The sequence below is a fragment of the Cuculus canorus genome, chromosome 6, assembly GCF_017976375.1.
Source record: "Cuculus canorus isolate bCucCan1 chromosome 6, bCucCan1.pri, whole genome shotgun sequence".
NCBI lineage: Eukaryota > Metazoa > Chordata > Aves > Cuculiformes > Cuculidae > Cuculus > Cuculus canorus.
The window spans coordinates 25,019,654-25,035,765 of NC_071406.1; the positions used below are offsets into that span (position 1 = coordinate 25,019,654).

General features: G+C 35.8%; 1 protein-coding gene across 7 annotated transcripts in view; it reads right to left on the bottom strand.

Moving 5' to 3' along the window:
• Positions 1-16,112, bottom strand: part of PDE11A (phosphodiesterase 11A) — a 131,524-nt gene that overhangs the window by 58,824 nt on the left and 56,588 nt on the right. For 6 of the 7 annotated variants that reach the window (XM_054069344.1, XM_054069346.1, XM_054069348.1 and 3 more), the window contains exons 6-10: positions 13,361-13,514; positions 11,141-11,216; positions 9,655-9,722; positions 9,215-9,307; positions 6,710-6,760 (exon numbers count right to left, since the gene is read on the bottom strand). In XM_054069344.1, the coding sequence (XP_053925319.1) occupies positions 6,710-6,760; positions 9,215-9,307; positions 9,655-9,722; positions 11,141-11,216; positions 13,361-13,514 (442 nt within the window). The remainder of the gene's footprint in view (positions 1-6,709; positions 6,761-9,214; positions 9,308-9,654; positions 9,723-11,140; positions 11,217-13,360; positions 13,515-16,112) is intronic. The other variant, XM_009555682.2, reaches the window with a different exon arrangement.

Here is a 16,112-nt window from a genome sequence, read left to right on the forward strand (position 1 = left end):
AATATCAGAGTAAAACAGAAATTCTTAGAATTATTACCTAAATCAATTGAAATCCATTTCAGCTTTAGAGAAGAAGGCTTTTTAAAAAAAAAGTAGTACAAAGACCAGCTTTGACCATGCACATAATTTTAATTTTCTGCTGGTTTCAGTGACTGAAGCTTATTACTTGTTAAGGTATTTAACAAGTAGATGTAAGCTCTGATCTAGCTATGAAGCAGCTGATCTTAGAAGTACTCATTTATTATTTAATATTTCTACTTACTGTGTGTCTTTACTTTGCAGACAGAATACCAATGTTGATTTTTCACATTTTTTTAATCCTAATCTTTAAGTTCCCTTCTTTTTAACCCACAGTGTAAATATATTCAGAGGTATTCTGTATCGTGTAAATACTTAAGAACAGATTTTTTCCTTTGCATATTAAAAAATCACAGAGGAAGTTCCTTGCTGACATCTGCATTATGACCTTGCCCTGACGTAATCCACAGATCAAAACCTATTCCTTACTGAAAGAAGCCTACCCCTTTCCAAAATTCATTTAATGACCTGTGCTAAACTCATAAACGAACAATAAGAATTGTCTGGACCCACATATATGATTAAATTGTGAGCTTTATCTAGCTTCCAGGCCACACGTTTGTTTCTTTTGCCTTAACTCTCTCAAATCACATGTAGCTTTTCCTCAAAGGAAAGATTTTTTTTAAAACAGGATTTACTTACCTCCTATGCTATAAAGCAAACTGGAGGTTTTGTGGAGTCTTATCATACAAACACAGCACAGTTGCACTATACAAATCTTTTGCAGTCAGAAAGTAGAAACGTTTAGCCCTTTCATAGAGATGTTTTAATATTGCTGTCCCCTCTCTGCAGATGGGACACTAAAACATGAACTGCCGTGTCCTGCTCAGGTGATATGACAACATGAGGGCAAGGGACCTGCCCATTCAGACTACAAAGACCCATAGGTGGGCAGACGGGTGGTGTTGCTCCTCATGATTGCGCTAACTTCCCGACAGCACTGTACAGCAAACAAAGGGAGCTGCCCTCTTCGGAGCAGCACAGTGCCAGAGCCTCATCAGGTTAAATTGCTCCTTGTGAACCTCTCCTCCTGGAAAATTCATATTTCACGTCTGCCCTGAAGGAAAGGAAACAATTTACTCTGAGTGCTCCATTTTTTTCACCAGGAAATAATAAATGTGGTCATTTTAGAAATACAAGAAGAATCCTTTCAGTCACCTTTTGGAATAATTTAATCTCATCTTGATCAACTAATGAAGCCAGTAAATTCAAATGCTGACATCTCAATAAAACCGAAAGTTTAAATTTTAGAAAGCAAATTCAGAATTCCCATTCATTTTTCCTATTAACTATCCCTAGAACGAGGATAGATATTGTGGTATGAAACTGGTCAGGTAGGACAGCTCCAAAAGAAATTTGTAAACAGGTCTCTCATGCCTTTGACACTGAAGTCATCCCACTTTCTTTATTTCTGGTAAAGAGCCTCATGGAAGAAAACAAAGCAAAGACACCAAGATTTTTTCCCCACAAACTGTCATATTACTCTTTTCTATGCCTTATTCTCAACAGAACCTATCACTCCGGAATAGGTTTCTTGATGGTAACAATATCTGTATGAGGAAGAGCGTTCGTATTAGGAGAACGGCACCTGAGAATAACAGGTCTCAGCACTAAGACAAAAAACTGAAGAATAGCTTAGCAGGACAATCTAGAAATGCTTTCAGGGCAGGTGGTTGAGAAAGGAAAAGTAAAGACTTGTACTAAAACAAACAAGTCATCAAACTTGGGAGTTTTTATCAAACCCCAGTATTTGCAATTTCTGAGATTTGTGACAGCAATGATCAAGTCAAAGAACATTTCCTTGCATTTTAGATATAGAAGGCACAGTGTATTTTCTGTCTGATAAAAAGCAATGCGAAGAATGCAGGTTTTGTTGGGTTTCTTTTCAAGCACTGCTGTTGGAAAGTACTGATTAATAACACAAGAACAATTGAATTGTGTCAGATCGAAGGTCATTCTAAGCCCTGTACCTCAGCTTTGAGAATGACCAAGAGCAGGGAAGAGCATGTGAACTGAGAAAACATACTTCCTTGGTGCACTCATCTCAGCTTCAGTAAGATGCACTTTGGAGACTCCCTGAGCCAGAGAGAACTGTCTTTGTGCAATAGTTTCCATTTGCTGTTTCCTTCTGTTAATTCACTATATTTAATTCATTACATCTATGGTGATAGGTCATAGAGTTCAACTGTATGCTTGCTGATGAGATGCTTTAGTCAGATTAAAATCTGTACCCTGATAATTTCATTTGATGCCCCTAAACCTAAACATCATATGAGAAAAGAGCATGAACAATCTTTCCCTACTCCTCCATGCCATTCTCTTCCTTCACTGAAATAAAAAAAAAATTTAGTTTAATACCTTTGAGCTACAGAGCATCAGCCTAATGTCAAGAGATAACAGCCTCACATTTCAGAAACCAGCATAACATCCCCAGTATTTTATTTGCAATCATTATTTATTATTTTTAATAATTTTCAGTGTATGCAATGTGTTCCTGACGTCTTGTTTCCATGACAACTGAAGACACAGGCACATGTAAAAGTGCATGAAATAATGTAATACAATAAAGACCTCAGTTTCATGAATTATGAAACCCTTAACCTGTGCTTTAGGTTTTGTCTTAGTGGGCAGTGTATGCTGAAAAGCAGAGAAAATAAACTGTTTTACATCTTGTGAACATGAGCATTTCTCTAAAGGGAACATAGCACAATATTAACAATTAAGCCCTGTTTACCCTCAAGGTTTCTCCTTATTGTTTTCCCCATTGCTGCTACACTCAGTGGAACATGAGCAGCTGTGCCAGCACAGACAGCCAAAGAGCAATCCAAGAGTCTGTGCCACTAGTTTTGAGGGACAATCTGAAAAATACTTAAGCACGTAGGTAACTTCATCCATTCACATAGACCTGTAGGTCCCCGAAGAACTGTATATGTTTCACTGTATGCATGGGCTATGACACCATGGCTTGCAATATTGACTTTGCAGTGATTATATGCCTTTGGTCCTTGGTAAAACCGTGTTACGAGATAAATTAAAACACCAGTGTCATCAATGCATAAACCCCTCGTTCTCTAGCTATACATATTTAAATGGTAATATTTCATGAGTGGTCCAAACCACAAAGGCCAGCTTGCCTTTCTGAAATTTAATTACTGAGGAAGAGTATAATGTAATTATTATAAACCACTACAAATTATTTAATTAGCAGAACAGAAAAGCAACTAATATAGTTTTAAATTGAAAGGTGGCATCACAGCAGAGAATAATACAGCTTAGGAATGCTTTCTGACTCCTTACAGAGATTGGAAAGAAAGCTAACACACAAAATACAGTTTTTCATTGTGCTGTCCACTGTTATGCATGTATGGGTGGGTATAAAATAATAGCAGCGCAAGACATAACACATTTATATTACATCATACGTGTAACGCACTCCAAGTATCAAATTCATTTAAATCCATTTTCTTTTATGATTTGATTTTTTACATGGTCACATACATAGCAGTCCTAAAAGTTGTTTCCTTTTTTTGTTCAACTCTTTCCATTATTATTGAGTTAAACGTCTGTGTTTTAAGAGATACAGAAAAGCATCCGTGTGCGGAGGTAGGCCTTAACTCGCCATACCTCAGGCTATGGAACTGAGAAATACAGGAATTGTTTGTTATTCATGCTGCATTTTGAATCTAAGATTCTGTAAGGCAGGTGATACATCGTTTTCCATTGCGTAGCTCTCCTGTGTGCTGTTTGACCTAAAAAAGGGAATCTCTCACAGGGCTATAAATAATGCATCACAGTCATTAAATATTGATCTGGCTTATACCATTCACAGCTGCACAATTAGGTTAGCTTTTTAAAAATAGTTTCTTGTATATTACCCATAATAGGACAGTGTTTACATATTCCCTTTGGAAACTATATTAGTTAAATTTAAAGGTGATGTGTGTTTCTGGGACTGCTCGTTAAATCAAAGGACTTGTTCATTACTGTCTCAGAAGTCAGTAATTCTTGCTATAAATATCCTGTCCTGGATACTATTCTGCGTTCTTTACTCATGTATCTTGGCTTTCTATATTTGTCTAAAAGACAACTATTTTTAGGCTTGGATAGCCTGCACTTCAATGAGAAGAAACCTTGCACTACAGGACAATACTATAGGATAGCATCAGTCTTAGATTTAGCAGACTTCACCAATCTCACATTTTTCTATTACAAAATGCGTATAGCCAACAACTAGTGCTAGTACATAATGGAAATAATGGAACTGTCTTTTAAGTCTAAAACACAAGAGAGAACTAAGTTGCCACATTTTTTAAACTCATACCTATTTCTAACCACTTAACAAAATAAAATTAATATCGATATGGGTATGATTCATCGGTGCATTATATTAGCTTATCCTTCCAAAAGTCAGTTTGAATTTAAGGTTGTTACATAGATACAAGGGAGGAGAAGCACTGTGATAAATCAAGACTTCAGACAGACATTCTCAAATAAGCACGAAATGTTTGCATTCAAAGTGGATTTCTTTTTTTGTTTTACTTGGAAATGCCCAGAAAAAAAAATTTTATTTTTTCTCCCTATATCTAGAGCAATGGTATCAGAAATGTACCTATTCCAGTATTGCAGCAAATATCAAAAACCATAAAAACGTTATGCAGTTTATCAGAACTTAGCAGTATATCAGATTTAAATTATTTTTATTTTTTTGGAAGCCATCATGATTTAAATTAAAAAAAAATCTAAATTGAAAAATACTAAGTTGAAAATAAATGCAAAATAATCTGACAATGAGGAGTCTATGTATAATACTTACTGTAAATTGCTCTTGTTTTAATCCTATAAATCATTCACAAAACCTACATGCTCCTTCTTAGAACCTGGAAGTAAAGTGCATATCCCAAACACAGGAATAATGGTAGATACCCTACAATTAATTTTCTTACTAATTAATTTTGATTCAGTTGCCGTTATTGAAACTCTATGCAATTAAGCTTCCATGTGGTTTTCCCCATTTTAAAAAGCTACCTGTTTTCACTTAGTGCATGTTTTAGACTGGCATAAAAAGAGAACTGGATTTAAATTTTAATTTTTGTTTCAGTGATCCCATTCTATCAGAAAATGCAATACAAAAGACTGATGTCCACACATAAATAAATGTAAGATGACAGAGGGAATATTACTATGCAATTTTAAAAATGCCAAACAAAGCTGAAGACTGCAAAATCCTGAAATCAATGGCAAATCTCCCATTACCTTCCCCAGGGCTAGGTTATCACCTACAAAGACTAAGGGATACATTCGGGCTCTGAATCCAGATCTCTGTAGTTCCACCTGGGTCTACCTGGAGGGCTGAGCCTCGCCTCTGATTGCTAAAACAAGCTCACAAGGTTAAGGGCATGAATTCTGCATTCCTACTTCCCCTGCGTGTGGTCCGCTGAATGGGTGGCTCCATCCAGTTCAGCAGAGCTGCACCTATCTATGTGCCGTGTCTGAGCCTCACACTGGTCCTGCTCACACCGGCCTCCTGTTAGCCTAAGTGGTAATGAATCCCAAAAGCTTTGATGCAAATAATGGAACGGACTCGTGACATGAATTTTTACAGCAATGATTCACACGATTGGATTATCTTCTGAAGAAAAAAAAAAATCCACTCATTAATAGAACAACTTCTATACCCATTTTTAAACTTAACTTTCAGATTTTTATTAGTGAAAGCTATATTCTATTAGCACTATAAGTGGACTCCTTTCAAAAATGTGCAGAAAACCCCCATTCCATGTGAATCTGTGCTGTCTCTTTGTTTTTAGATGAGTGTAGAAATCAGATACTAAATAGGCTAATCGCACCACGTGGTCCATTATCATAAACTCATGGTTCATTGTTCCATACTGTGAACTTCCCTCTGGATTTTCCAGCTCCATAATCAATGGTGAACTGCACTTTCTCCCTTCCAGCACCTGGGGTAAGCCATTTTATTTCTTAAAGGTTTCTTATTAAGGTGGACTTTCTATTGTTTCCTTAATTCTTGGGCAGGATTAGTAGAAACGGAAATAAATGTTAATTTTTTAACAGAACCTGCTCACAGTGATTCTGTTTAATTCTTAAAAAGATACCAGGTATATTTGTGAATTCATCCAACAGCAGTAGGAAATTGTTGACAAAATTTCAAGTGAAAAAAAAACCAACCAACTTTAACTAGTCTTGCTAGGCTTTCTGTAATGCAATAACATTAATTCACTGGTAAAAGCCAGAGGAAAAATAAACTTCAAGTACACTTGCAATTTTTCAGTTTGTGTCAGAATATTCTTGAGCTCTTAGGGAAATAAAAATTAATTGAAAAGCATTTCATTAAGGCTATAAAGAAATAACATGACAAAGAGGGAAATAAACAACTTGAGCTAGGAGTAAGAATACATAATTATTTCCAAGCTGCTGGGGTCCACTTACAATATGTTTGGGGTAATAAGTTGAAAAGTTGTCAACACAAATGTATTGTCAGTCCAAAGTCTTTAATTACCGTTTGGTGCAATGACAGTCAAGAACCAGTAGTTTCTCTCAGACAGTCTACATCCATTATCCATTTTAATTTACTGCTATATTTTCAGAAATAACTAAAAACTTAAATCCTTACCTTAAATTTATCAACTTCTGCCTTCGAACATGTTGCATGATAAGATAACACCTGTCCCAGAACAAAAGATAAAACAGCATTTTTGTAGACTTGACAAGTAAAAACAATAGGGCTCTGTACTGCAGTCAAATCAATGATGTTTAAAACAATTTTAATTAATATTTATGCATGATAATTCAGTTCTGAATGTCAGCATATAATAACTAATTGCAAGTTATCAGGTATACATTTGGCATTTATGTTGCAGAAAATTTTATAGGTAATCATGGATAGTAAGTAATTTAATATTATCTATATTCTTACATTGTTCTCCTGAAGGTCTGCAATTAAGGCAGAAAGAACTTAATGTAAAAATAACAGTAGACTTACAGACTTTAAATAATGCCTTTTGCTATACTGTAAAGCTTTAACACTTTTGCTAGTGGCACATCACTGCACACAAAGTAGCACCTCTGTGCTATACCTGACACTCTCATCAAGACCTTTCTGGAGATGAAAGCATCAAATAAAATGCACAAAGTACTGCATGACTCCTCTTATTATCTGTAAGTATGCATACATTTACATGGAATACATTATATCCATACGTGACAATACTGACATTGAAAAAGCACTCCGGAAGGTGCAAGAGCCATCCTGTGTACCGGACCCACCAAGACCTGACTGTGAGGATGAGGCACTGCTCTATGAGGGACCTCACAGAGCCAAGAGTACTCCTAGCAAGAACATGTCCTCCTCATCACACAGCAACACCTGATTTACTTACGTGCTAAAGATTTGATTTATATTTCTAATTTTGAAACTGTTTTCATCTATGAATGTCTCTGTTACTGACACAAGTACCTGAAATCTATCTGAAATGCCCTCAGCTTGCAATACCTTGCAGCAGGGAGTCCCAAGATATATTTACTCATATCAATTTTAGAAGTGTCATCTTTTACAGTAACAGGAAATCATTCCTGCACTATAAAAGAATAAATTAAAAAAAACACCAATTCACTTGTTCTGTCCCATTTTTTACATTCTATAACTATACATCAAGTCTTTCCTCAAACAGTATCTCTTTTTCTGTCCAACCATATTGTAGCTTCTCTCAGAAATCAGTAAGATAGTTAAACTGTCTTTTCCTATGATAGATTACACTTAAATCTAAAATTCTTAAGCTTCTCCTTCATCTGCATCCATTATATGCTTCTATTTTTACATTCTTACTTAATATTGATTATTCTAATATCTTAATAATTTGCAAATTTTGCGTCCTTAAAACACGAAATAGTAAACAGCTTGGATTTGAACTATGTAGCATCCTACTGTCAACCTTTCCCCGTCAATTTACTTACATTTTGGTCATCTGTTTATTAGTCAGTCTTATGGAAATTCTTTATGAAAAAGAGTATTTGTATATCTGGATAAGAATCTTATTATGGTATTCATCAAATTGATTTCTTTCACACCTTGTATCAATGTCATTTTCAAACACTACTCATTGCCATCCTAGCTAAATACATAAATGCTAATAAAGTATTCTATTACTGAAAAATGAATTCACAGTCCTTCAGCATATACTATTCTTTTGTTCAGTATGTTTCTATTGTGTCTTCAATCACTTTACACAAATACTATTATGAGTTGTTGCTCATTTATAGAAAGTATTACTATTCACTGAAGCATAGTGGCCATTTATCAAATCGATAATCCACATTTAAGCTCTGTGGCTATTAGTCTTCTTTAGATCAAAGAAATAAACTGTATTTTAAACTAAGAAATTTAAATTTCCTGGATTTAAATAGTAAATAACAAATGTTTATGCTGACTTTCATCCCTATGTATCTGAGTGTGATATCTGGCACTGCTTATTTTTCTTGCCAGGCATAAGGTTGGGGTTGTTCAGTCTAGAGAAGAGAAGGCTCTGGAGAGACCTTATAGCAGCCCTCTAGCACTTAAAGGGAGCCTACAGGAAAGCTGGGGAGGGGCTCTTTATCAGGGAGTGCAGGGGTAGGATGAGAGGTAATGCTTCTAAGCTGAAAGAAATATTTTACTATGAGGGTGGTAAGGCACTGGCACAGGCTGCCCAGTGAAGACGTGGATGCCCCATCCCTGGAGGTGTTCAAAGCCAGGTTAGATGAGGCTTTGACCATCCTGATCCAGTAGAAAGTGTTCCTGCCCACAGTTACTGATGGACAAGAAAAGACAAGTAATGCCTAATTCCTGACATTTGCACCTGTAAGAAGCTAGATTCTCCATTATCACTGTCCACTCATCTCATGTAAGCAATATAGGCATTAAATGAGATATTCAGGTTCAAAGTTACTTAAGCTGTGCCGGAGCCCTATAGCTAAGCATACCCTGAACAAGTTTTCCTTCAGCATTACCTACATAAGACAACATTCTAAGTGGCAAAGGTAGATACAGAAAATGATGCTAACTACAATAAATTCAGAAGCAGATAGTTCTTCTACATGTGGCAGTTATGATCAAGAAAAGGTTTCATTAAGATACACATACGTCAAGAGCCACCGACTGTTTTGCCCAGGATTTCTTCACTTGGTCATACATAATTGTGTTGTTGATGCCCAGGCCACAAAAAATAACAAAAGCCTAAATTTAAAAAGAGAAAAAAGAGAAGAAAGTAAATTATAATTAAATTTCAATGCAAACAAAGATGAATGCTGGCTTAATCATTAAAAGGAATTGCATGGAAGTATTAGGAATAATCATTCTTAAGCAGGGAATGGCCTCAACAAGACGAGAAAAATCAGATGCAAGAAACTTGTTTTAATTATGATGCAAGCTTATTAAGTGAGGACTTCTGAGAATTAATGTCAAACCACAAATATGGGTAACATTCTTACCCACTCCCAAGAGTAGCCTGAAGCAGCACTACAAGGAAATATAAAATCTTGCTAGAAATATATGTTATTGCTACAAAACTGAATGCCTCTTACTTCAAACAGTCGCTGATCAGCGTCGTCAAAGGGTTTCCCATCAAGCCTGTTCAACACTTGAGCTACCCCTTTAAGAAAGGGATAACATGAATTATAATCTTCGTACATTAATTCACAATGTAGAATATTTTATTCATTGGTAACATCTTTCAGACCAAGAAACAAAACTGCAAATATTTTTAAAGTCATTGTATGGACAAACATGCAAAGTTATGCTTGTTTTGATACCAGGACTCAGTTTATTACTCTTGACTCTCCAAATGCAATATTGCAAATCTAAAAGTTACTCACAAAACTTTTCACAAAAGGTTAAAGTTGTCATAGGGAAAGAACTTGAGCACTGCGATAAGAGCCATCAGGTAAGTTGTCCTGGCAATTTGGAGTTACTAATATCATTTGCTGAATCAGTATCTTAATTTTTTAAATATTAGTTGGTTTAGCATCACCTGGGTATCTAAGACAATTTTTTTTCCTCATGACTGGCCCACACATTTATTGACTGAATGAAAAAATGTAATTTCCTTAAACCACTTGAAAACAAAAGAAGTCTTCAATGCTTTTGGCTCTAGCTGAACTAATACCGAGTTCTACTGCAACAAACTGTTTCTATTTTATTTAGCTCCAATATGCCCTTTGAAAAACAAGCTATCAGCAGTCAAGGGTTTGGTTTCTCTCTCCTTCTTTAAGGTTATACACAATTCACAACAAAAAATAAACCATATTTTTAAAGACCCAATTTCCACATCACCTCTGCTGAACAAGCTCAAAGAAGATCCTGATCCTGCATGGCACTGAGTGATCTCACTGCTGATCTCAGCTCTCACTGACAGTCACAAAACACGGGGATGCAAGTCTTGCCCTAAGGGTTTAAATTGCTATCACTTTAACTTGAATTCTTCTTTGGAAAGTTAATGGAGGAATCTGGCACTGTTATTTACAAATGGTGCTCCTTTTCATGCGAAAACTGAGTAGTAATGCAGAGCCAGTTGCAGGTGTACCATAGCTGGGAAGTATCCTATCAAACAAGCAATAAAACCCCGTCACAGCATGATCCAGCACACACCACTGCCACAGGCAACTCTGACAGCCACCACAGCCTCTCCAGTTAAGTCTTTTCTGACTGTCTAGTTTATTATTAAAGAGGGAAATGACCTCGTTGCTTGACAAGCTGTGTACAAAAAAGGGAAACCCCAAAAAATTATCGAAGCATATCAAACACTTTTCACTAATATTATTAGAATTTGTTTTCACCTCATTAGTCTTTAAGTTTTAATACAACATATAACTTAACAAGAGCACAATGGGAAAGCTGGAAAGTCCATACAGTATCCAAGTCAAAACATCATTTCGTGGATACTTAGCATGCTTACTAGGTACCATAACTCCTTAACAATATTCAGCTGGTAAAAAGAAGAAAAAGGAAGACAGAACTAAAAAGACAGGATTAAATTCTGCAATAGTGATGCATTTACGAGAAAGATCTTACCAATTATTTGGTGGTTGCTATTCCATATAGGAACACACAGAACAGACCTTATGTGAAAGCCAGAAATCTGGTCAGCCTAAGATGTGGAAATGAGAGCTACCATTAGCAGTACGTACCATTTGCATCCTTTTACAATCCAGTAATAGAAATGTCAGGGAGTAAGTTTACATTTATAAATGTCATTCCATATGGATCGGCTCTCATTCTGCTGAAACTTCATTCACAGTGAGATTAATCTAAAGTCAAAGGATTATTCTAAAAATTGCCAAAGGAAAGGCAAACATCATGACATCTGCCACAGAAAGCTTACACTATTTGACCTTGAAGATAGGAAGAAATGGAAGGATGGGGTCAAAACCAAGATTTAAGATTTTCTACTTAGGTTTAATTGATTCTGTAGTTCTGAAGAGAATTTCTGCCTGATTTATTGTTTTCTGTCTAATACAGTACAAAATCTTGCAATTTATTGTGTCACTGATTCTCTCTTTTTAATGGTTGGTAAGCTTTATTCTTAGTGTCATTGTTACAATACTTGAAGTAAAGAAAATATTTTTTTCAAAACAGATTAGAGTAAGTGGAATGAGCCCACTCACAGGAGATCAGGAGATGTTCTCTTACTAAAACTGCCAGTGCTATAGGCAATCTGCAACAGAAGAAAAGTAAAAGACCAGCAATAATTCACATATGGGAGGAGGTATGGGAACATTGTGATCTCCTACCTAGCAAAAGATATAAATCAGGTTCTACTAGAGTACTGCTAATTTATACATATTCCGAGCTCATCACTGAAATGAGCGTAGTGTGCCACCTAAAATCCATGGGAGTGGGGAAACAATTGTCTCAATTGTTCAATGAAAATACTTTGGCATTGAATGCTCGGTGAATGACTTGAAAATTGAGCATTAACATTTGAAAATGACAGTGTTCTGGGAGTAAAAAAAAGAAGTGTTTGATAGAAGCAGAGAACAGAATATCTGTTCCTAAATACAAATGCATATTTGATTCTACCCATGTCATAAGTAATAACATGTTCTTCTTACTACACTTGACTGTCTGTAGAAATAATTGATTGTAACAACTCAATTTAAATAGCAAATTTTCATAGGAACCCACCAACAGAAGATAATTACTATCCTTTATATTAAGTGTTTTCTTTTTCTCGATATAAACTGGGCAGCATCACTAACTTGAAAGGGCTAAGTGTGGAATAAATAAGAGACAGTTGAATTCTTCAGAACATGATATATTAAAAGTACAACTGCAAACATATCAAGGATTGGCAAGAGATAGACCCCAGGCATTAATTGTACTTTTTGAAAGTCTGAACAAATTAGCATCAACACAGTTTTCTTGTACACTTCTACAGCAGCCCTCTTTTCTCTCTCTCATTTTCACAAATTCTGCTGGTTTGAGAGATAAATTCTTCCATGACCCATGGAATGTTACTGGAACCAAGCAAACTTGCAGTATGAAACACTTCTAAGAACATGTACTGTGTAATATAGTTTATAGCAAGCTTGCTGACCAAGACTGTCCACTGATTAATGTGCTGCCCAACTGCTGGCCCACTCTCCTATAGCAACACTGCTTCACTGGATAGAACTCAGCAAAGATTTTGTCCTTCCATATGCCTCTAATGTTTATTTATCTTTTAAGTATGCGTTTTTATCTCTATCTACAACTTCCTAATTGAGGCTGGAATGAATACCTTAGGATACATAAACAGCTTTTATTAGGAGTGATATGTATCTTTAAAAAATATCTAATTCAGTTTGTATGTTTTATTTGTGCAAATGAAAATGTCAGTTGGCTAAGTTAGATCACAAACAACATTTGTCTCTCTAGATATCGGTTCTGTTTACACTCTGTGTGTGTACAGTCCCAAGCATCCCAACAGCTAACAATGACGGTGCTGCCACCACTGAACATCAGCAGTGGAATTTTCATAATTATCAAAGTACTTGATAGAGGAAGGTATCACTTATAAATAGGAAAAAAGGTTAATCATGGTCAGACTAAGTAACTGCCTAAAGTCATACACTAATTCAGTGACCTTTGTTTACTGTATAAAGCCATATCAACACCAGAAGACCGGGAAGAGGAAATACTGGAGAGCAAAAATAATTAAAAATAAATAGTCACGTGTTTTACAGCCACTTGGATATGACGATAAAATTGTGATATATTAGTTGTAATGTCAAAAGTATGATGTATATTTACATTTCTAAACTCTCTTACTTCAGCATCAAAGCGAGGATCCTGGTAGGCATCACTGATATTCACTGGGAGACCCGTGGAAGCTACGAGTTCTGCAATGCTATTATTTATTAGCCAGTCCGAATAAGATGATGATTTCTCCATGCTGTCTTTGAAACTACCAAAAGGCATAGCAAAAGAAGAAAAGAATACAGTCAACATTGCTTGAAAGTCCAGCATGTCTTACAGACATACTCACAGGAGCAGCAGAACCATTCACAGTTATTAATGATTACTAAGCATTGTCTAAGGAACAATGATCTGGTATTTATTGAAACTGTACATCAAAAATTCTCTCCTTTCCACAGTACTTTCTATTGAAAATAGCATCCATCCTCCAAGTAATATAAATACAGCATTTAATAATGAAATGCATTTACACTTCAGTCAAGAGTGGGGTTACGTTACAAGCTTCTGTGGGATAAAGGCTTGCTTATTAAAAGCAACCAGTTCTGAATATTATTTTCTGTAACGCTACCTGAAAGCATATAATGTTAAGATTTTACTTTTCATATTAGCTTAATAACTTGGAGTATTTTTAATTCATACTTCCAATATTTCTTCTGTCAAGGGAAATGCCATTTTTTAAATTTTTGTCTGAAATGCCAGACCTGAATGACTGAAGAATGGATTATGCAATAAGCCTTAAAACGAATAATGTAAGTGCATTGCAGCAAGTGGATCCAAGTAGACATACACTACATGAAGGTTTCCCTTTTTCTCTTTTTCCTGGCTGAGCTTCTCCCATAGCTGATGAGGGGCTAGAGAGTTGTCAGTAAATGAGCATAACGTACTAGAATTATGGGCTCAACTCGCCACACTCCACCACAGCTTCTTCAGAAGACTCAGCATCTACACAAATGTTAAAGCCCTCACCTTATACCTCAACTAATCAGCAGGAAAGTTACCATTGACTGACTGTGGACAAGTTTTTGGCAATTGGCAAGGTGTAGCTATTCATGTGTGAATAAATGAATGCAAGTTGCCTTAGTTTTGAGAAGAAAATTGATCAATTTTCAACACCTGAGAAACACTGCTTAGAAAAAAGTAACTCTGAGCAGCCATGGAGAAGACCACAGTTGCTTGAAGCTTCAAAGTAGTGCACATTAATGAAAGGAGGATGCACATTGAAACACTTGAAAGACTCAATCAAAGTGAAAGGATTGATTTTTGTTGGCTGCATTGATTTTCTGGAGACTACTTCAGCTAAGTCAGTAATTTAAATGAAAACTCAATATTCTTAAAAGACTATAAATAAAGATAATAATAATGATTTACACAAATAAATCTAAGTGTATCAACTTCCATTTGGGATAAGAATTTTGAGTGACTGTAATAAATGTTAAGTGTATACTTTGACAGCAACCTTTACATAAATATGATGTTTTCTGAGCTAAGTAAAAAATTCACGTTTATAATTTAAAATATGTTTCAGGACATCAATACTTGAGAAGCAAAAAAAATCTTTAAGGGTAAGAATCTAATTTCAAATGCATAGCTCCCATATACCTTAAAAGTCTGGATGATATTATAATACAAGACACTTTAAATCATGACCACATTATAGTGTCGAGCATTTTAAGCGGCAGATGAATTAAAATAAAAGAAATCATATAATTCAGGAAGAAGTTTTAAAAGTACGTTCTACTATGTTGTCTCCATTCCTAGCAAGTGAGATGCTCAACTTCTACTAGAAGGAAATATCAATTATTAATTCTGATGCAAATCACAGCCAGCTGGCTCCCTCTCCATCCTCAGCAGCTCAGAGCACTCAGAAGCTACTCTAAAAATCACAAGTAAAAATTTTCTCCAAGCTGTGGATAGCCCTGAGCGAGTCTTGCTGGACTGATGTAGGCAGCTGCATGCCACCACCTCCCTGTCTTGCACACACACTGCCAATGACAGGCAGGACAGTAAATCCAGCTCAAGAGCACTGAGCAGTGCTGCAGGCTACATCATCTGCCAAGACGACTTCTTTTGTGTAGGAAAGACACTGCCCACAACACTTTCCTTTGGACTCACATTCATCCAGAATGCATCAGAACTGAACCCTCAAGGCTTCTAAAATGTATGTAATCTTTTTTGAAAAAGGAGAGAAAATTTAGCAAACTTAGCAAACCTACGCTTCAGGAACAAAGTGATTGGCAAAAAGGAAAGCTTCAGTGTGCCATGGATAACACATTTGATCATGGTGTGTGCTGGAAAAGTGCAAACTGAACACACAAATGCAAGTATGGTCTTGCAAGGTATTTCTTTACAACCAACAGCAAAGAAAAATGTACAAGTATTCATTATAATATTTAGGTACCAAAAATGTCAACTGCTATTAGCCAGATGTAAGAAAGGTAAAAGAAAAGACAATTTCTTATAAAACCATGTAGGAAAGTATGTTAGCACATGAAAAGTTATATTATCCTTGGAGCTTCTTTCTCTTTCAGATAAAACTGATAACTAGAACTGTTCTCAGCCTATAATCTTTCTGGATTTCCACTACAATTTCAATGAAAAAATATTCATTGTCACTGGTGTCATGGTGAAGAAACTCATCTTGCCACTTTTTTCCATATGAAATGTCTCATGACTTTACATCAGTTACAGCTGCAGAATGTAGAATGAAAAGGGCAAAACACACTAGAAAAAACGTTCAAATGTCAAGGGCTTGTGGCATTGTTTTGCATCCTAAATAACCTTTATTTTCCCATTGTAGTGCCAATAA